The following is a 22,981-nucleotide window of genomic DNA, read 5'->3' on the forward strand; positions in this document are numbered from 1 at the left end:
ATTGTTAGGCAGTTTAGATGGAGATTTTTCACCATTTTAAAGCCAACGCACTAGTCCTCAGAAATATAAATAACTGAATCAATAAATATTGACTGATCAGACCAATCAGAAGGAAATGATAATATGCGCTCCTGCTCCAGAACTCTGCACAACACAGGACATATTCACACAGCAGGAAGGGAAACCACTGATAGCAGAGCACATTTTGAATTCTATAATCCATACTGCAGCATTGACAACAAATTTGACAGAGTCTTGAATGGCAGCAGGCACATATTATCTGACACTCCTATTAATATCCCCTGAGTATGCAGGAATTCATTGTTAAATTGTGCTACTGAACTATAATCATGGGTATTTCTGGCACTGCCCCAACCCATGCCATGAAAATAAACAATGAAAATCCCGTGAAAACAAATCAAACAGTAGGAATACTTTCAATGTATTTGGTGTCAAACGGTGGTTCATTTTAAGGAAGGGGTGGAAATAATATTTTCACTTGAAAAATGAATCACTGCAGACACATTGTGTGGCAGAATTGTGGCTCCTATCATTTGTCATGTTCAGACAGTTTTATCTCACAGAGCTCCCTTTGCCTATAGTTCTATTTTGGAGCAATAAATAAAAATCACCTGATGTTGAATAAAAGACAGGAAAGGCAGATGGTATTAAAAAGTCGTTCTCCAACTTTCCTAGTTGATAGTAATGAGCTTGTTTAGAGGCCAGACTGAACGAGAAGATCAGTATGATCATTTTTGCTGTGTGGCTTTTCACCAGTGACACTCTCGAACCCAAAGGGAAATAAAATATGTTGGTTACCATCAAAGTGTACAAAAGATGAGGATGGAAGCTACATAAAATAAGTTGGCACGATCCCCCAAATCCAGAGTAAATTAGTCTAACAAACATTAGACCAAAATATATAATTTAGTAAGTAGTGAACTTGCTGTGGAAACAGATGATGGTGTTTGTTTAAGTTCATGAAATATTGTCTTACAAACCACACGAAAACTACAGAATGGATTTCAATGAAAATTGAAGGTGGTGTGAGTCACTGAACAGCCCATAAAATTTTGGCGAAGGTCCAGATTAAGGGGTGGGCATTTTCCAACATTTTCCCAGGAAATAATGAATGGATCTTGAGCTAAACAACCAGACACATTTTGGGAAATTATAAGCATGTGTGTGAAATTGTGGTGCAGCTTACTGAAATTTAAAGGAACGGTTTGGCTTTGGAAGAGGTATGCACTCTATTGAGTTCCATTGTGATTCATGCTTTACCCAAAAAACACCCCAATTAAATACGCAAGTAAATATTGAAAAAAAAAAAGTCATATCTTAGAAGAACTCACTACAGGTAACAGATTTCATAACATGAAAAATATACATCAGTATTTTGTCTTTGTACATTAGGCAAAACCAAAATCGTTCAGCGAGCAGAATAATCAGGAGACCGTGGATCAGGACAGAGCATGACAAAACAAAAATGGGCTCACATACTATATACACAAACACTCAAACTTAATCCCATAAAAACTCAGATCAGCCAGAACAAAAACCAAAAAGTAAGATAAAGCATGCATAACAATTCCTACAAAGGACAACACAGACAAGGAAAAGAGAGGCTGTTAAAAAGAATAGAATATTGGAGATGACCTCAAATTGTCTCAGGATATGACAAAATTAACATGTGTACAAGTCAAACAAGGGGAATTATTGCTACACTAAATTGTTACCAAGTATTTAATCAAACAGACTTCCTGTGTACTGGCTATTCATTAAATTCATACATAGGTGGTACACAAGTTCTCCATCTTTTTTCAACATTACAAACACTTTTTCAATGCAGGGTGAAGTGGCCAAGCATTTTATTTGGAGGCACTTTTGAAAAAAAGATTAACAAAATTTAGCATGCACATAAAGGTATGTAAGGTAAGGGTTACGTTGCCTTTCTTAAGTCAACAGAGCAAGGTGGTAAGACTTTGAGCAGATGAGAAGAAACTAAATCATTCAGTTGTTGAGTTCTGAGAGTGTTAAAGAACCCAAGAGAACGGCTTTGTATTCTAATTTGGAAAAACCCTTCATCAGTCATGTCATTCATGTCTCAAGCTCTTCATCTGTGACAGTCCTCCAACTGGATCACAATTCTCGGTTTAAGACATCCTGAAAAAACAATCTGAAGAGAACTAACGCATGCTGGAGTTGAGAGAGGGTGAGTGGACAAAAATAAATCTATCAGAACCAGCGCTATCCATTTGGTCTAAGTGTCTTCATGGATGGAAAGGGAGCTTATATATTATCCGGTTTCGTCTGTGCTATATACATGTCTTTACAATATCTTCCTGAATGCTGGAGCAGTTCATAGACTTGAAAGTGTTTTTATCATCTTCTGGGTTTGTTGTGTTTTGAGTTGGCACTTGCTTGGCGGTTTTCTGTCAGCCTTGGTAGTCACCTTTACGTTCTACTGTAGCCTACAGTAGCCAGTCTGTTCCTGCCAAAACAAAGGAGGACAAGCCTGGCGGGTGGAAGAGTGCAGGAAACAGTGCCATGTTGATTTTCAATTTAAGACCTGTGGGAAAACACACAAAAATTAAGACCAACAACACGTCATCATGTGTGAACCCAGTAGTAACAACACCCGTGTGCCTTTTCCAACACAGAAGCTGATAATGTAAAACCTCTCAAACAGATTCAGGTGATGTTTGAACTTGAATGATTGTTGTAATGTTAAGCTGCTTTCGGACATGCACTGAACTCAGGATAATCTCCAGACATTATTGGAGGGGCGGTATGTGAGAACGCAAATGCCCAAGTGAGAGACTGTCTCTGGAGTTTCTTCTGATAAGTTACTGAGCGATAAGGTGCACGCTGATGACATTTCTAACACGTGGCGGTGAAAAACTGAAAAAAAGAAAGAATATAGTAAAAAATATCTCAGGTTAAAAACGTGGTGCCATACACACAGTGGCAGATTTAGCAATTCGGGGGCCCAAGGCAAAAACAGGCATGTGGCCCTCCGCATATGTTGTTCTCCATCTGTTTTCAATCCTTATTTATCTAAGAAAGTCCTACTTGTAACTTCTTCCCAACCCAACAAAACATATTAACAGTTTAACAAGAGCCCAGAGCTCGTTCGTGAAGCAGCAGGTCAGAGACTTTGTTAAAGAACAGTGGAAACCGTGAAACACAGAGTTTCTCTGGTCCATGATCAGAGCTGAAGCTGCAGTTGGTTTGTATCGAGCTGGAACTGAACTAGTTCTTCTTAAGTGTGAACTGGCGCAACACTTCTCATCAGTCTCTGTTCACACCCTGAATCACTTCCGTGGATGCGCTCATGGAATAGTCCATTGTAGAGGGGGGTTGCAGAGACACTAGTTAATTGTGAATAATAGGCATTCTGATGCTGTTTTAGCGTATTGATTTTAAGACAGAAATGATTAATTAACAAAAAGTACAAAAAAAAAATCATATCCATAAGTTCATTAGGTTCTTTATGGAGCTCCTGGTAGTTCGGGGCCCGAGGCAATTGCCGACCTTTGCCTAATGGTTAAGTCCGCCTCTGCACACACATAGAGGACACCAACGAAGACGTTGGTAAGGATCAGCATCAGTGTTGATGTGCTGTAAACATAAACCTGTGATTTCTGCAGTGGGCTTTATACATTACATCTTGCCTGCTGAGTGCATTATGGTGAATGAGACTTTGCACTGAGCTCAGCATTCTCAAGAAGCACTGAGCTACTCTACAGGCATAAGTTAAGAAAAGCATAACTTTTTGCAGTCTGGAAACTCCACCCCACCATACAAAATACATTTTTAAAAATGGAGGAAAGTTGATCATTGAGATGCAGAGCCAATGTACTGAGAGATTTTTTTAACAATGTTGATGTATCCGACAGCTGCAGATATGTCAGATATCAACTGTCCACAACAAAGGATGTTTAATTACGCACACCCCTATCCCCAGAACTACAAATCAAAGGTCAAATTCTGCTTACTACTTCTAATGTTCAGTTTATGTTGAAACTATTTTACAGAGTTAATCATCACACATAAGTGTTTTCGTCAGTCTGAATGAAATGATTGGTCAAGTTTATTACAATCCTTTGAAGGCCACAGACACTGGCTTTTTTTCAGACCACTTCATTTATTGATGGCTGTCAGGATGTGAAGAGGATTTCAACGAATAAGATAAGAAGCGTTTGAGCAACAAATTAAACCCTATCCTTAATGGTGGGTAGGTGAACCAAAAACACCCAGAGAAAAAAGTAGTACAATTAAAAAGCACAACAAAGTGCAGCATCCAAAATCACCATAAACAAGTGACCTAAAAAAAAATTGAGAATACTTGCCCTGAAAACTTGAAGCTAGATCCTCACGAAATATCACTCGAACGCAGTCTCTTGGCTTTTTCGTACACAACGTGCAACTTTCCTTTTAAATGCGCCGTGTCTGTCCTCCCTCCATTCTTTCTGCAGAGATGAAAAAAGATAAAGACCATTCAAAGCTGTTATATGTTTTGAATGCATTGCATGTATCCCTGTATTGTATGAATATTGACACATTGCTATATAATTGTAATATACTAATTCATTCATACATGTACTTATATGATGCATGACATCAAAAACATAAAGCAGTAAATTCTTACAGAATTAAATTATTTGAAAGAAATCTGTTACTTTGCTTAAATATTTTTTGTGAAATGACTGGCACTAGGGCTGTGAAGGTAACTGCATTACCATGGTCATGTGATGCCTACCGCTTGAGCTCATTGCTGCAATCGCCACATTTTATTTTGCTAGTAAAAGTTACAGGAGTGCATATGCAGGGTTTTTTTCTGGTTGAAAATTAGCTTACAGTGTTAATTTTGGGTCTTTCCATAGATGTTTGGATGGTAATAGATATGTTTACAGTTTTTACAGGCTCTGTCAGTAATTTACTGCTCCTCTCTCTGTGATTTCCTCCCACACACAGAAAGAGAGAGAGAGAAAGACAGAGAAAGAAAGAGAGTGAGTGAGTGAGTGAGTGAGTGAGTGAGAGAGAGAGAGAGAGAGAGAGAGAGAGAGAGAGAGAGGCTATGAGGTCAGATCAGTTTTGATATTGTGGCAGTCATTTCAAACAAATCAATGTTTAAACTGTAGCACTTCAGCGAGGTCAGCTGAGTCGGTGTGAGAGAGTGCTAGATAGATAGAGAGAGCGAGAGAGAGAGAGAGAAAAGTTAGCAGCGGAGTCAGAAAATCAGGAAAAAAACCCTGCCTTAGATAAATTTATGGACAAGCCCGTCAAGCCTGGAGGGGTAATATGCTACTTTATGACCACAGTGACAAAAAAATCCATACCATTACCATTTCTAATCAACACAAGTAAACTTACTGCAGCATCCACATTTGCTGGCGAGTCACCATTTGGGTCTGCCAGCATAGAGATAACACTAATCATGATGGTTTCCACTGTGTGGATAGGCAGCCAGCGCTCCTCTGGTTTCTCATAGCCGTACTTGTCCTCCCCAGGTTCGTGCAAAATAGAAATACATACATCTCCATTCTTGTCAACTGGGGGGGGAAACACAAAGAAAATGTAAATTGCTATTCCTGTGGTATAATGTTTAATAATGAACATTTACATATGACATTTAACCAATTAGCTGCCAAACTCATTATTGATATTGTTTACGGAAAGTTCTTATGGAAAATATCTGGTTCCACTGAGTAATATTTTACAGGAGGGAACTTTGATTGCAGCCTTAAACCTACAGTTTGTTGGTAGGTCTGATAGTACAATCCCTCCTGTTCTTCCTCACAAAGCTACTAAAGCTCTATTAAATAGTATAAGGACTATTTTTAAGGCCTACCAAAAACAGTGAACTGTATTCATGTGTTGATTTTGACTCGGCCATTTAAGGACATTAACATCTTTTAATTTCAATCCATACCTACATAACTTTATTTGAATTTCATTAAATTCATATAATTCTGAAAAACACAAAACAATTCATGTTACACAATATACAAAATCCTAATCTGATGCTTATCTACTCTATCATAACTGAAGTTGACTCTCATGAAATATTTCAGAATCTACAGAGGTATGCACATCTAAAATCCTTAACATGAACACTATGATCTCTTTGATGGAACCTACAACTACTAAACAAAGGAAACTATTATATAATATACTGTGTGGTAATCATGAACCTACCATTAGGGTGCCAAATATCTGTGATAAATTTCATTTTAGGTGGCCTGAGAGGGTAATCTTTGGGAAATGTCAGGTGAGCTTTAAACACACCACCTTCACTGTGAAATGAAAAGACAGGAGATAAAAATCAATTTCAAAACATCGATAGCAACAATTATAATAGAAGGAACAACAAACATAAGGACAGATCTTTCCATCATGACAGACTTACTAGAGTGTATCTGGAGGACCTATGATAAGTACTTCCCATCTGTAGAGATCATTATCCTCAATCAGGCCTGCTGAGAATCCCTCCACTGGGTTTTTGTTCAGCTCTAGGTATAAAAACATACGGCAAATCAAATCATACTGTCAATTGTTCATAAGACTTTCTGGAGACTGCTGAAAAGACAACCTAAGACTTGAAACCACACACAGTACTTTAATAGTGCATTATAGAATGATCACATACTGAAATACTTAACTAACTATATCAGTGGTGTTGATATACTGATCAAAGGAAGCAGTTTGCCATCCTGTTCTGCAAAATACAGAAGGTGAAAGTTTCTCACCACACATCTCATGAATTCCATCCTACATAATTAATCTTATTACTTCATCCAATGTTCATTAAGTGTGGCATGCAATATATCTGGATTACACCCAAATTGATCATATTGTGATATAAGGTATATTGAACACCTTGCTAATTTGCCCTGATATCATAATTCCGTAATAAGGTGTGAATAACAAATATATCTACCCCTGACCTCAGTCTTTTATAGCCATCGTTCAAAATAACTGCCTCTGACTTCCAAGTGAAGGCTTTTAGTGGGTTTCAAAGCAAATAATCGTATACTTTAGGGTTAGGGTTAATCAATGTATGTGTACAACAAAGGACACACAGCTGTTTAAATCTATTAAAAATGATCGTTTTAACATCATCTTAAACATGAATAAGATGTTCATGGAATACTAATCATAATCTACCATTCCTGGCATTGTGTTTGCTGATTCATGATCTAAAAATATTCCAATAAATCTAAAAGAACTACCCATCATTATGAGGGCAATAACATGAAAACTACAAAGAAACACTGTGTTTCTGACAGTTTGTAAATCGAGTTTGCAAATAGCACAAACCTGGAAAGTAACATTAGTGCTACAAACCCCAAACCTTTATACGATGCCTGTTCGACTCGGCTGCTTTTAGAAAGTGGGTAATCATAGAGCAGCTAAATGCAATTAGCACCTGACTCTGCTAAAATAGAGAGCAGAGGTAATGCAAGATTAACATTAGCTTGTTAACTTGGCGTGCCGAAGCTAACAACAGTGACAGGAGCTAACGCTAGCCGACAGCTCGAGTTGGCTACATATGTCAACAATTCAATAGTTAGCAACGGTAATTAGTCATATAGTGAAACGCTGAATATACTTCTGTATAGAAAGACACATACCGCCTTGCTATTTGCATTTCAGCTAACACAGGTTATAAAATAAATCCAAAACACCGCTTGTTATGTCGGTTAAAACCTACGTAAACACATCGAGCCAGCAGAGGTAGCTGGAGGCTAATGCTAGGCTAACTGCTTTACGCTAGCACGAAGGCAGAGTCGTTGGGACTTCTGACAGCGGCTTTCAACTGAGATCAGTGTGCGAAGTCGACACACAAATCTGTGTGAGTCCCGACAGTGTGTGTCTTTGTCAGGAGAGGGGCACATCCGTCGCCATGTGCGGCGACCACCCTCACGACGATTACATGTCATGGGACCTTAACGTTAGTGTGGAAGGTTCAAGAAAACACTTTGCGCCTGCACCATCGTTTGAATCACGGCTAACGGTGGGGGTTCATCGTTAGCTCGGCAGCTAGCATCAGCTAACACCAAGGTTCAATTACCTGCAAGCTGTCTCCTGAGTAACAGCGCTGACTGAGGCTCAGTCATAGTTAAGCCAACGTAATGCGGCTGTATTAAATGGCAATGCTAAGAGGTAAAAGCGTTAGTTTCACGTTCTCTGAACTGTGCTCCGTCCCCTCTATTTTCCGTTTAACATTCTCGTCATTCTTCTTCTCTGTCGCCTTTCCTGCCACTGCTGCTGTTTCTTCTTCGTTCAATTTTTTACAGCGCAGGCATCCGTATTGACGCATTACTGCCATCTCCTGGATACACCTCCCACTGACGTATTCTCGACATTCATTGCAAGAATCATGTCGATTTAATTGTATAATATATATAAACTGAGCAAAAAAAGAAACGTCCCTTTTTCAGCACTGTGTATTTCAACAATAATGTTGTAAAAACCCAAATAACTTTACAGATCTTCATTGTAAAGGGTTCAAACTATGTTTTCCATGCATGTTCAATTAACCATAATCAATTAATTAACATGCACCTGTGGAATGGTCGTTAAGGTCTTAACAGTTTACAGAGAGTAGGGATTGAAGGTCACAGTTCTAAAAACGCAGGACACTAAAGAGACTTGTCTACCGACAGTGAAAAACACCCAGAGAAAGATGCCCAGGGTCCCTGCTCATCTGCGTGTACAAAATAACTATGCGATATTTATTGAACATTTTTAATGATGCTTATGTTGTCTTTGGGCAGGTGCTGGTTCCAACACATGCTTTAAAAGGTTTCAAAGGTTTTATTTGTCATCTGCACAACAGATACAGCGTACACGTTGGCAATGAAAATCTTAAATCCCAGGCACCTCAAGCAACTCAACATGTAATAGTGTCAGAAAAATAATAAAATAAGAGTAACTGTTGTTGTGTTATTTACAATTGGTTTAAAGTGCGTGCAAGTGCATGAGTGATTTTGCATAAAAACTCACCTGTCCTGTCCTTTGTCTTTCCTGACAAACAGTCCTCCAGGTAACAAACATATACCTACTTAAACCTTATGTGTGTGTGTGTGTGTGTGTGTGTGTGTGTGTGTAAAATTCAATGGATACCAGTTTGTGAACACTGACATCAATTAACAGCTGTGAAACAACTAACATTTTTCAGTTATTTAACAATTTGTGCATCACCACAAGAATGTTTTTTTAATGTAAATGAAGGCATTTTAGTAGATTATTGCAAATATACTGTTTTGCATTTGTGCATACACGATGCGACTGTGATGCAGTAAATTGCCATGTCCGCACTGTGAGACGCCTAAGACAGGAAGGAGACAGGAAGGACAGCTGATCATCCTCCCAGTGGAAGACCACGTGTAACAACACCTGCACAGGATTGGTACATCCGAATATCACACCTGCGTGACAGGTACAGGATGGCCACAACAACTGCCCGAGTCACACCAGGAACACACAATCCCTCCATCAGTGCTCAGACTGTCCGCAATAGGCTGAGAGAGGCTGGACTGAGGGCTTGTAGGCCTGTTGTAATAAGGCAGGTCCTTACCAGACATGACCAGCAACAACGCCGCCTATGGGCACAAACCCACCTTCGCTGGACCAGACAGGAGTGGCAAAAAGTGCTCTTCACTGATGAGTCACGGTTTTGTCTCACCAGGGGTGATGGACGGATTCGTGTTTATCGTCGAAGGAATGAGCGTTACACCGAGGCCTGTACCCTGGAGTGGGATCGATTTGGAGGTGGGGGGTCCGTCATGGTCCGGGGCGGTATATCACATCACCATCAGACTGAGCCTGTTGTCATTGCAGGCCTTCTCAATGCCTTGCGGTACAGGAATGACATCCTCCTCCCTCATGTGGTACCCTTTATGCATGCTCATCCGGACATGATCCTCCAGCAGGACAATGCCACCAGCCATACTACTCGTTCTGTGCGTGAGTTTCTGCATGACAGCAATGTCAGTGTTCTGCCATGGCCAGCGAAAGGCCGGATCTCAATCCCATTGAGCACGTCTGGGACCTGTTGGATCGCAGGGTGAGGGCTCGGGCCATTCCCCCCAGAAATGTCCAGGAACTTGCAAGTGCCTTGGTGGAAGAGTGGGGTAACATCTCACAGCAAGAACTGACAAATCTGGTCCAGTCCATGAGGAGGAGATGCACTGCAGGACTTCAAGCAGCTGGTGGCCACACCAGATACTGACTGGTACTTTTGATTTTGAGCCTCCCTTCATTCAGGGACACATTTTTCTATTTCTGCTAGTCACATGTCTGTGAAACATTTTTAGTTTATGTCTTATGGTGTTGACTCTTTTAGTGTTCATGCAAATATTTACAAACATTAAGTTTACTGAAAGTAAAAACAGTTGAAAGTCAGAGGACGTTTCTTTTTTTTGCTGATTATTTATATATATATATATATATGACCGAAGCTGTTTTTCCCCCCTGCTTATCAAAAGGAGGAAAAACCTGAAGTCTTACATTTTCTGTGAAAGCATGTGACCGGCCCGCAGTGGTTTGGTTCCTTTACAAACATAACATATTTGCATGGACATACTGTGAACAACAGCACTCACAGAATTAACTGCGAGGACCATCATCAACCAGTAAGTCATTTTCAATTGATGGTTTCAGTAGCTGAAGAAATATACCTGTTCTATATTGATACGTCCATAACTGTGTCATGGTCAGCACGTGTGTTTGTGTGTGTGTGTGTGTGTGTGTGTGTGTGTGTGTGTGTGTGTGTGTGTGTGTGATGAAAAAAGAAGTATTTAAAAGAGCAGTTGTGTTGTTCTTTTAAGATTTTATGCTGAGTAGTCTCATTATCACTGTATTATTCAAATCATTTATGTTATATCATTTTCTGGAAGTACAATCGCATCACAGTCGCATCCTGTATGCACAAATGCAAAACAGTATATTTGCAATAATCTACTAAAATGCCTTCATTTACATTAAAAAAACATTCTTGTGGTGATGCACAAATTGTTAAATAACTGAAAAATGTTAGTTCTTTCACAGCTGTTAATTGATGTCAGTGTTTACAAACTGGTATCCATTGAATTTTACACACACACACACACACACACACACATAGGGTTTAAGTAGGTATATGTTTGTTACCTGGAGGACTGTTTGTCAGGAAAGACAAAGGACAGGACAGGTGAGTTTTTATGCAAAATCACTCATGCACTTGCACGCACTTTAAACCAATTGTAAATAACACATATGTGAACATGTGTTTGCATATTCATACACACAAAGAACTAAATTAATTTATTTCGTTTATATTAATTCTCATTCTGCTACATCTTTCTATTCAACCTATTTCTAAGCTACATACAAATATAATGAGTGCAATAATTCATATCTGTTCATACCTCCCCATAACTGCTGCTAAATCATGCACATGTTTATATTTCACCTTATTACCTTATAATGTTTATTATAATGTTTATTGGCACCTTATAATGTTTTATTTTATTTTTTGCACTAGTTAATGACATTTGTACTTTCTTGTTTATTTGCACTAGTGTATTGGTATTTGTATTTTTAGTTACTCTTATTTTATTATTTTTCTGACACTATTACATGTTGAGTTGCTTGAGGTGCCTGGGATTTAAGATTTTCATTGCCAACATGTACGCTGTATCTGTTGTGCAGATGACAAATAAAACCTTTGAAACCTTTGAAACCTTTTGAAGCATATGTGGGAACCAGCACCTGCCCAAAGACAACATAAGCATCATTAAAAATGTTCAATAAATATCGCATAGTTATTTTGTACAGGATGTGCAAATATGTTTTCCATGGTGCACCACGCTTCTTACCCAGCGTTAGCTGCCAAAATGCAAAGTGTGGACATCTAATGTCTCTTAACTCTCAGTACACAACAAATTCAGTCCTGTGTCCGTTTCCAGGAAAAGAAGAGCTTCTGTAAATGATGCCAAAGGGATCAATGACGTCCGTCCAGGACATCCAGAGATCTGAATGGAGTAATTATGAGTCATCTTTAATCAACCAAGCACCGGTCACACCAGACAAAGAAGCCATATCACCTAGACAGGCCTATATAGCTCTCGCTGTGCTTTGCTTGGTCAAAATGATGAGCACAATGGACATGTTCATTATATCTGGTAAGTTGATCTTTTGTGTGCACATGACAACACGACCTGTCAGCAAACACTATATCCTGCTTCTAATTATTTGAGATGGGGATTACAGATACATTGTTTTTATTTTTATTTAGGTGTCCTTCCCAGCATTCAGACATCCTTTGATTTAAATGACATGTCAGCTGGATTTTTCCAAACAGGTAATAATGAAGCATCTTCTTGACAGACACACTCACACACCATCTATCTTGAAGCGATTAATGATTGAAATTCACAAATCCATTTTCTGGTCCTGCATTTGAAGACTTATTAGTTAATTTAGAAAAGCTGCAGATCATGTCTCCTATCTAAATGTTTGCCATATGATCATTTATCATTTTTCTCTATATATTGGCATTAGATTGTGTTTTTAGTTGTGTGGATGAAGGTAGATATTGCAAATAAAATGCATTTCTGAACAATGCATTGTGTCATCTTCTGACTTCTCTGTGACGTTACATTGTACGGCGGGCAATGATTTTCTGATCAATGTAAGCTATAGATTGCCTCCTAGATTTTAGATAGAATAAATGTGGTTTTTTTACCATGTGTTTTTAAATAGACCTTTGACCGATCAGCTCCAAAATATATTAATGTGAAGTAATAATTCAACCAAGTTTTGTAAAAATCCCCCCATGCATTGTTAAGTTATTTTGCATGTACTCACACTCAACATGAATCTGTGCTATTTGTGCTTTAGCGCTGGTGTGCAGGTTAATTGTGGAACTTGTGATAGAACTGAATTGCAGAATTGTGTTGGTTTTTGCAAGACAAAAAAAAAAAGATTGGACACACACACAAGCAAACAATCATGTTTTTGCCACACTTTGGTTCTCTATTGGTCAGAGATCATACTTACCTTCAATATGCTTTTCCTGAGAAGAATTTTGCAGGAGTTCTATTGGGGGAAAAAAGTGTATTTTCTTCATTAATTATAAAAGTATGATTCACATTATCAAAAGGAATTAACATGTGTAAATGCACTTACAGCTGTCTTTGCCAGTACCCCACTTTGGTCCCCTCTCTTTGGTTACCTTGGGGGCCGCTTCAACCAGAAATACATCCTGATGGGTGGTATTTGTATATACACAGTGACAACTATCTGCAGCTCTTTTCTGACCAAGTCGGTAAGTGAGAGGTGTCTTTACATACAGTAGGTTAGGGTTAGAGAGCATGCAATAGAAAGGATTTTATTTTTTATTAGATTTTCTTCCTCTATTATTCAACCTCTTCCTGCACTCACTATGGATATTAATTGAATTAATTTTGTTCAAAAGAGTCTGATGGGAAGTTAGTAGTTCAGGATAATAATCCTTAGGGCTACGAACATGCAAAACTTAGATGCTTGACAAATATTAGATGAGCCATCAAAGTGAATAGATCTGTTGTGTTGTGCAGTTTCCTTTGTACTCAAATAAGTATTGTAGAATTGTTGTACTGTTCTGGGCAGCGGGAATGGTGGATTTTAAACTGTAAGGTCTTTGTGTTATTTGTGACTCAACTATCCTGAAATGCTTCTATTATGCTTTCTTGATTTAATAGCTCTTCTGGCTTCTGGTTTTGTTACGATTCATGGCTGGGATAGGAGACAGCGCCATTTCCACAATGTCTATCCAGATCCTCAGTGTCCTCTTTAGTGGGGGTCAACTGACCACCATGTTCTGTATGTTTGCCAGCCTTACTGCTTCTGGATGGTAAGAAACAAACTCAACTAAAAATCATGAATGCAACTGTAAGCATGGATTGCTGTGACACATTTATAATGAAGCTCTGGCATGTTGGATTTGACAGTGAGCTACACAACATTGCACTGACAACAGATTTAAGACAATTCAATGCATTTGTCTCTCAACGTTTGATGCAGCACTTGACTATGAAAGACAATCTGCAGGTAAACAATACAGTGCAGTGACAAGTCTCAGCCTGCAAGATCATTTTCAGTGTACTAAGATAAACTGAAAGCTTTCATTTGCCATTACTTGACTTTCAAGTGATTTTCTTTTTTTTGTTTTGTTATTTTTACCAGTGGTCTTGGATTAATAGTTGGTGCTGGGATAACTACTCTCACAGGGGATTGGCGATGGGCTCTCAGGGTGAGAACATTTTCATTGTCATTAATGTAAATGTTAATTGGAATATGGAAACAGAGAGATAGTTATCCTTATATTTTTTGTGTGTCAGATCATTCCGATCTTGAATGTCGTGGGAATTATATTGGTGGGTTTCTTACTCCCTAACCAAGTCAGAAGTGCATCATATACCAATGGCCAGGAAGTGAAAAAGAAGAGCACTTACCGAGAGGATGTCAAGTATCTTTTGAAAAAGTAGGCTGTTGAAATGAATACTGTATAAGTGCTTTTGCCTGGTGAAAGATTCTATGGTCAACATGTGTGATCCTGCTCTCATTAATGCTGCTGCTAAAAATTGAGCAAACATTATCAAGAAACAATCTTTGATCAACATTTACTGATCTTGTTTTGTTCCTCCAATTCTAGTAAAAGTTATATATTGTCAACACTCGCTTTCGTGGCTGCGAACTTCTCCAACTCAGCCATGACTGTCTGGACGTCAACTTTTATGTCCAGAGCTCGGGTCGCTCAGGGAACCCAACCACCGTGTAATAATCTGCCCTGTGACTCAACAGACAGGTGCAGCATGACCTTTGAACTGTCTCACCCTTCATTTGCATAATTTCCTTCAGAATCACAACAGAGTTTTAACAGTGCTGTCTGCCTCTGCTCCCTCTGCAGTTATATATTTGGTGCTGTGACAATTCTGACAGCTTTTCTGGGCGGGGGTCTTGGCGCTGGTTCCTCCAGACAGTGGAGGGACAAGGTGCCAAATGTGGTCATCTGCACTGCAGCCATTCTGGGTTTCGTCCTGTGTTCCTTTTTCTTCATATTTATGGCATCAGAAAGCATTCTGGTCACTTATGTAAGTGATAAACTAATTTTTTGGTGTCCTCCAGTTAAATTACTGTTTGAATGTTATATCTTGCTCAACTGCTGTAGTCCAGACAAAAATATCTGTCTATCCTTAATCCATCATAACCCCATTAACACCGCACTAGAATTAAACAGCAACTTAAAAGTTTACGTTTTCCTTTAATTTGTTCTGATCAAATAGTTTTTTCAATTCACTGAACTTGTCCAGATAAGCTCAAGGTACGGTAGATAACATATGCATGTGATTTCTGAGGCTCTTTAAACAGGCATAGCATCTGGTCTGGCTATTTCACACAGTTCACGATCAATCATTGGTAAAAAAAATATTGTAACAGGCTCATAAAGAATGTGTAATTATGGTAAAAAGTGCTGAACAAAAGAAGTTTTCAACGAAAAATCTAAATTCAGAAGCTGTAATAGGGCCTGCGCTTACGACTGTCTCTGCAAAATGCCTTCTGTAGTAGGACTGGGCGATATGACCTCAAATCAATATCACGATAATATAAAACTTCTACCTCGATCATGTTTAATGAAACCTTACCCCCCCACCGGATCGTGCTCTTGACATGTAAAGCGAGTACAGGTCAGCAGAGTGATGAGGAGGGTGGACATGCTGCAGTGTAGTACAGTTCAAGGTACACGGGCCACCACTGCAAAATGAAAGTAGTGGAAAATAAACAGTTCGTGAATGCACGCATTGAGAAAGTATGACAATGTCAGTGTGAAAGATTTAGGTGGAAGGCATCTATTGGCAGAAATTGAATATAAAACAACTGTAGTGATGTTTTCACCAGTGTGTTTCATCTAAATTGTACAAATTATTTTTTTTCTTTACCCTAGAATGGCCCTTAATATTTAAATACTTTATATTTACATCAGGAGCGGGTCCTCTCTATGGTTTTCATGACAACTGAAGGCTGCATGTTTGGAAGGGGAGGGTGAGATGAGAGGTGTTCAGCTGCAACATGCAACTTCACCACTAGATGTCACTGAATTCTACACACTGAACCTCTAACCAAATTAACCGACATGAGGAAGATTAAGTCACTGAGAGGTTATAAATGTGGGTTTCAATACATTTTTGGTTAATTGCCCAGCCCTATTATATAGATTTTAGTAAGAGAATACTACTTTGAACAACTTGTGCTGAAAACTAACTATGGAAGTAGAAACCACACAAGCCTAGAGAGATGGAACACTGACATTTATCAAAATGCAAAGAATACCTTCCTCCCATTTAATTTGACTTCATTCTCCACATTTCCTCTTTCAGTCTCAACTTTTTCACTTCATTTTCAAAATGCAAAAGGAAAAGAAAGAACCTTTTTTTTCCTGACCCTAACATTCTTCTGTGGTGAATGGAATACTGTGAGAGATTATTTGTTTTACATGCCACAAAACAAGTTGAAATGTTTAGGATAAAGTTAAACTAAATCAGAGGAAGATTTTCTTTTCCATTTCGAGGAAAGAATTGTCAAATAATTTAATAAATTAGGTCAAGATGTCAAGAGTAACGTCAACTCCTCTGGTCCTCCAAATCAAGTCAGAAAAGTTATAGAGAGCATCTCATCCTGGGAGTGTATGGTTAACCATACCTATATTTATTTATCCATTACCAGCTATTTCAGTTTGATTGAATGAAGTAGAAGTAGTTATGTCAGTATTTTGATTTATTCTTAAAAACTTAACTTTAGTCTTGAAATGTCAACTTTATTCCTGATATGCAAAATGAAAGAAACTTATTTCTCCTCTGATTAAGTTCAACTTAATTCGTGAATTGCTGATGACGAATTCGTCACAAACACTGATTATTGAAGAATTGATGAATTTATAATTTACTCTGTGCTCTGAATGCCTCAGATATTCATTGGCTTGAGGGGGATATTCATAGTAGCCCTTCATTCCGTTGCTGCTGATATAACTCTGGTGAGTTTGATGGTGCATTTTGGAATACAAAATACACAACATTCTGCTGTGAGTTGACAGATTGTTGCTTTTTATCTCAGTATATTGTTGTTCCAACTCGGAGGGCCCTAGCTGTGGCTTTCATGTTCACATCCACAGTTCTCGGGGGAACCTCTGGAGGGTCTTCTATAATAGGAGTGGTGAGAAATAGTTCCACTTTCGCATAGTCTACTTCCTTATAACTGTACTGACACATCAATAATATCTCAACTGGACTAACCTGCTTTTTCTGTGCATCGCTGAGCATGAATGCTGTCTTCACCTGTAGGTCTCTGATGCTATACGCAACTCTAACCCTCCAAGTGATGACTGGAGCTTCCTCAGTCTGAAGTACAGCCTCCTGATCTGTCCATGTGTCGCAGTACTGTCTGGAATCTTGTTCATAATAACCTCTTTCTACATCGTTGAGGACAAAAGGGCAGTTCAGGAATGGATTGATGGTAAGGAGGACCTCTGGACAGCAAAGCATCACTTAATAATGACACAGTATCACTGGAGCTCAAAAATACAGCTCTGTACATTGAACCTCTCTGTGTATCTTTGGTTACATGCTAAATATTTTGAGACAACTAATTAGTTAAAACAAGATAGCATTCCTTGCATTCCTCATTCCCCTTATCTGCACACATGCACTAATAAGGTGCGGTTTGTTTAGTTTTCTGGAAACTCTGGAGTGTGTTTCTCAACTAGATCTGAGCTTAACATATGCCCCTCATTCTGATGGATTGATAAATGGCATATTAGCAGCTGCACCAACACAGGGACTTAGTTGGCATCACCTTCATCCATAAAAGATGGTTCCTCTTAACACAGTCTGATAAGATAATATAAACGTTTCTGATCCCACACCTGGGAGAGTCACTTGTTACAGCAACACATAGAATGAGGTAGTTAAGAGAAAACATGAAAGTATCAAATAGAATAAAATAGGTAGTAAAATGGAAAAATAAAATCTAATTTAAATATATAAATACAATATGTACATCACATAAAGCTTTAACCAGAGATGGAAATATTATCTGGAGATAATTGTTCTTGGGTAAAGTGCAGTGGCACAGAATGATTGCAACAGGATTACTGTTTTTGTACATATATATATATATTCAATGAAAATGGTTTGTAAATATTTCAGAATAGGAGGCACATATATGGTATAATTTAAATTGTACTTGTGATCTAGAAAGAAATCAAGCAATGTGACAAGGACATAAAAGAACATACTTAACATGCACTCTGTGTGTGTGTGTGTGTGTGTGTGTGTGTGTTTGTTACTAGAGAATTCCACACAGCAGAACCCTTTATCCGAGGTCCCCGGGAACAGAGCAAGACGTTAAATTAAAAACTGCTGATGTGGAGAAAAGGATGACCCTAACCCTAAACCTACCCACAAAGGATCCTGTTCTTATTACTTTACAGCTTTATGCTGATGCAGATAAAATGTTTAAATTTAAATGTCACCTAAAAGACATTTTTATTTATTTGTTCACTCATTGAAATCAAGTTCAGGGTGTGCAGCAAACAACACATTCTAAACCAGTGGTTCTCAAACATTTTCTGACATGCCCATCTTTGGAGTAAGAAAGATTTCCAGGCCCCCTGCCCCACAAAATTGAAACAGTTTAGTTATATGTTGTGCAAAATAAAAACTTCCATTACAACTGTTAATACCCTTTTTTTTGACATTTTGTCACTAGATTGATCCATCGGACTGTGCTTAAAAATAAATATAACATATACATATACACATATTCAATGTGCAATCACCTTTTTAGATCAATACCAATACAATTAAATATGTGCAAAGGAAAAACAACAAATACATATTTTTGACAACAAAGATGAACAAGTCAATTTGTGACCGCTCAATATTATCATAACCTGTTTTCTGCTGCACATCTTTTCAAAATAATAACAATAAAGCAATTGCAGGTATATATGAAGTCTCTTCATTTGAGAGGGCTCATGTCACTGTATTACAGTATTAGTGGTGTCTACTCTTGCATATTGCATTTTTTTGAGTTATATTAATATTTCTTTGCTGTAGCACAACATGTTTGTTTACGTCGTACATTGATCTTATGGGCTTGCAGTCACTCTGCTCTGCGTATACTCATTTAAATACTACTGCCTCTACCATGTTTGCACCTGTTATCATTTACGCAATTATTTTTGTAGATCACCCGCGAAACGCTCATCAACCAAACGCTCACACTGTTTTCACTCTTTATTTGTGATCTTAGTAGATCAGGCCCTTACTGTATTCAAATATGAACTCCTGTTGAGGGCTGTGAAGTATGGTTTAAAGTTAAATGCTTATGTTTTCTGTATGGAAAAGTTAATTTTTTAGGTGACTCATCACAAAGATAATGGGTTTGCATATATGCTGTAAGTATATTTACAGCAGAAGATGTTGACCGCTAGCTTTTGCAGGCATTAGCTTTGCCTCTAGAGAGCTGCTTTGCTGACACCAGGATTCAGAAATGATTGCATTCAGTGCTGAATGACTAGGATCCACTTGTTTTTCTTCTCTCAACGATTCTCCTGAACTTTGCTGACACTTTTCAATGCTCATGTGGCCAGTTCTCTTGCTCAGTCTAATTCATAAACCCTGGGCAGAATATGCTGAATTTGCCCAAGGATGCACATTACGGATCATCAGGTGAACTTCTTTGTCTATAACCGGCTCAGCCAGCATGCAGCTGCTGCCTCCTAATGACAACCTGAGGGACCCCAGGCTGGAGTTGAAGATGCAGGATGTAAATATAAAATATTTAAATATAAAGGGCCCATTCTGGGTTAAAGAAAACAACTATTCACACAATTTAGATGAAACACACTAGTGAAAACATGATAAGAATTATTTTGTAGTCAATTTCTGCCAATAGATCCACCCTCTCTCCTAAATCTCACACACTTAACATTCAACTGAACTTCCTCTCACAAACATGTATGATACAACTTACATTTGTTCACACTCTGTCATGTCCTGCCATGACACAACTGTTTACCCCTGCTGCTTTATAAGTGTGGAGGATATGTCACACATCTGGGCGTATAGCATAATGACTTTTGACATAATACATCCCATTAACCCTAATCCTAACCCAACCCTACCCCTTACCATAACCCTATTCTAAACCCTAACCCTAGAATCAAGTCATAATCCTCAAACCACCCTTTGAATTTGTGAGAACTTTCCTCCCAAAGTCAAAATGTGTTTACCCAAAATTGGCACATAAAAACTACACAAAGACAAGCACACACATATACAAGCAGAGTCTCTGGCTGAGTATGTCTTACTCATGTTGAAGGTTTCCTCTGCAGCTCTCGACACTTTTTCTGTTGGGGTTATCTTTAGTTTGGGCCTGTTATCAAGCTTGCTGGGATTTGGAAGATCCACTGCGTGTGTGTGGGTGTGTGTCTGTGTAAAACCACAAGATGGCGTAGCTGTATCAGTGTGAGAAAGGCTACACCAAGGAGGCATCCAACTCAAGCAGACTGAAATCCAGTAGTTTTGGATGTTTGCACCAGCACGACTCCTAAATAACTCATTGAGCATCTCGTCATGAAACTGACATCGATGCCTCTTGCAGTGGTCCCTGTGATGCATTGCCATGTTAAACAACCATTTGAGTTTCTACCTTTGACACCTGTTCTGTTTCACATAACCCTAAGAGCTGATTGTGAGACTGCGACCCCTCCGCTGAGTTCATGGAACTTGGTGGAATCATTCATCATCTTGAACTTAGCTGCTCTTGTCAGACGCTAGACGATCACAGACCAGACAAACAGGACATATTTACATACCCAAAATGACAGCTGCTTGTCAGTCCGTCTGTAAACTCTTCAGATGGCTGCTGCAGAAATGTCTCGACATCACCTGGTAAATCCTAAACAGCTGCATGTCGTTGCGTGTCCCCATTGTTAAGTGCTAGAGTAAACCAAGCAGGGGGGTCAAAGGTCATTGCCCTCATTACATTCAGGTACAAGGTCATGGGATAATTGGGCTGCGTTGTCATCATATTATTGCTTAGTCTTGATAATTGCTGCAAAGAATGACAACTTGACTCAAGTGGAATCTTTTTTTTTAAGAGGGGATGACATGCAGCAAAAGGCCCAGGCTGGATTTCCACCCAGGCAGCTGCGGTAAAGACTGTACCTGAGTGCGCCGGAGTGGAGCCATTTATCAGTACGCCGATTTGTGACATTTTTGACCAAAAATTTTCCATCAAGGAGCTGAAACTGTTGAACTTAACTTGATGTTTACAGAAAGATGAATGCTGCACTCCAAGGGCATAAAGTCATTGTCATTTGTGTCGGAGTTTACTGGAATTTCCTTTTGTTTTATTTGTTCAGCCTCGAGTTGTCATTTTCCAGAAGTTGTGCGATTACTCTGTATGCCCAGGGAATATATTGGACAGCAGGACATGTATGTGGAATAACAAACAAGCACACACGCACACTAAAAGGTATGTGGAAAACATTCTAGAGGGAATGGTTCAACCTGCAATTAAAAACACAATGGTTATTGTGCACCATGTTTCTACGCACTTTATCTGCATACCTCTCCGTTTCCCCTGTCGACCCTGGCTGCACAGGAAACTGTCACAATGGCTAATAAATTGTCCAGGCCAATCAATGACGGAGCCAGGAGCCAGGGGGAGAGCGGATACAGTCAGTGTTTACTCAGGGATGGGGCAGAATTTCAACCCTGAAAACAGCAAGGGTTTTGATATGGTTGAACAACATGCTGCTGCACACAACATGGGAGTGGTCAACAATCAGAACGGCATCTTGATATTATAAATAACCGGGAAATGGCTGGTGTACATCGTACGTATTTACTGTAGGAGGAGACACAAGATTATCTACTTGACGCTATTCTCTCCCCTTCCACAGATCAGCTGCAGAAAATTGATAAGAGGCGTCAGACCACATTTGTGGATGTGAAGTTGCACTCTCTCCTTATCGCCGGCAAACTGCTGCAGTGACATGACATCATATGGAGGCCTAAGAGCCCTTATCACCTGTCCTTATTTGGACAATTACATCATACAGACCGTCCTTGTCTCTGCACATCAGCTGTTGAGGACAAATCTATGTTCTCTGTTTAACTGTGAATATTCAGGGCAAAAACATGAGAAGTTGAGAATGTGACCTAGGAATTAAAAGGTTTATTATTTATATGCTGCAATGGGGTGTTCATGTTTTTTTATGTGAGGGGTGATACAAGCACAAATGAGATGAGTTGATTGGATTGTTGGGGGTGATAATACACACAGGCCCAGACACACATGCAAGTTGTTGGCTTTAATTAGTCTTTTGGTGATTGTGAATGGAAATACAAATACAGCAGATGAAGCAAAATGATGATTACTGGAAGAAACACAACACAATGTCCTGGTATAAAAAATGTGAATGACATAACATCATTATATATATTATGAAGATTATTGATAAAAAGCTGGTGAGAACAGTAATCAAGCTTTTTCTTACTGTTAAGTAAATAACTTTTGTTTGGAACACAGTATAAATGTGGACAGCAAAGGAAATGCAGCCAAATCTGAGGTTTGCCCTATAATGGCATATGCACATTCTGGTCCTATGTATTTAGCATTCCTGCTCCAGAGGCTTGCTGTGGCCTCTGGGCTGCAGAGAGCTGATTTAAAGACACAGCCATGGCAATGGGGTAATTACAAAGACCCATGTAGCCTATAAATATGAGCAACAGAACCAGATCTGCAAATCAGTCGCAGCCACACGGTAGCTCAAGTTTCTCCAGTTAGGCAGAGCTTGACGTGAGTTTTTCACTTGCGTGAAGAATGCAGTCGGAGGAAAATGATTCAAGCACACAGAGAGCCGAGTGATGATATCGAGGCA

The 22,981-nt window shown here is 39.0% G+C and overlaps 2 protein-coding genes across 3 annotated transcripts; one reads left to right on the plus strand and one right to left on the minus strand.

The window, feature by feature from the left end:
- Nucleotides 1-1,321: 1,321 nt before the first annotated feature.
- Nucleotides 1,322-8,301, minus strand: ube2g1a (ubiquitin-conjugating enzyme E2G 1a (UBC7 homolog, yeast)). The gene is made up of 6 exons (XM_020086100.2): nt 8,078-8,301; nt 6,413-6,515; nt 6,202-6,299; nt 5,377-5,555; nt 4,353-4,472; nt 1,322-2,569 (listed from the first exon to the last, which is right to left on the minus strand). The coding sequence occupies exons 1-5, from the start codon at nt 8,121-8,123 to the stop codon at nt 4,386-4,388; spliced, it is 513 nt and encodes a 170-aa protein (XP_019941659.1). The 5' UTR covers nt 8,124-8,301; the 3' UTR covers nt 1,322-2,569; nt 4,353-4,385.
- Nucleotides 8,302-10,506: 2,205 nt separating this feature from the next.
- Nucleotides 10,507-22,149, plus strand: LOC109628415 (protein spinster homolog 3-like). 2 transcript variants are annotated; one of them, XM_069509955.1, is made up of 13 exons: nt 10,507-10,643; nt 11,958-12,173; nt 12,287-12,352; nt 13,182-13,318; nt 13,734-13,885; nt 14,218-14,284; nt 14,373-14,515; nt 14,687-14,839; nt 14,942-15,125; nt 16,997-17,062; nt 17,143-17,241; nt 17,370-17,541; nt 22,001-22,149. In XM_069509955.1, exons 2-13 carry the CDS (start codon nt 11,978-11,980, stop codon nt 22,090-22,092), a joined length of 1,527 nt encoding a protein of 508 aa, XP_069366056.1. In that variant the 5' UTR covers nt 10,507-10,643; nt 11,958-11,977; the 3' UTR covers nt 22,093-22,149. The 2 variants fall into 2 exon arrangements, with proteins under 2 accessions (XP_069366056.1, XP_069366057.1); XM_069509956.1 differs by lacking the exon at nt 22,001-22,149 and adding an exon at nt 18,377-18,571.
- The last annotated feature ends 832 nt before the right edge of the window (nt 22,150-22,981 follow it).

The sequence above is a fragment of the Paralichthys olivaceus genome, chromosome 15, assembly GCF_024713975.1.
Source record: "Paralichthys olivaceus isolate ysfri-2021 chromosome 15, ASM2471397v2, whole genome shotgun sequence".
Classification (NCBI taxonomy): Eukaryota; Metazoa; Chordata; class Actinopteri; order Pleuronectiformes; family Paralichthyidae; genus Paralichthys; species Paralichthys olivaceus.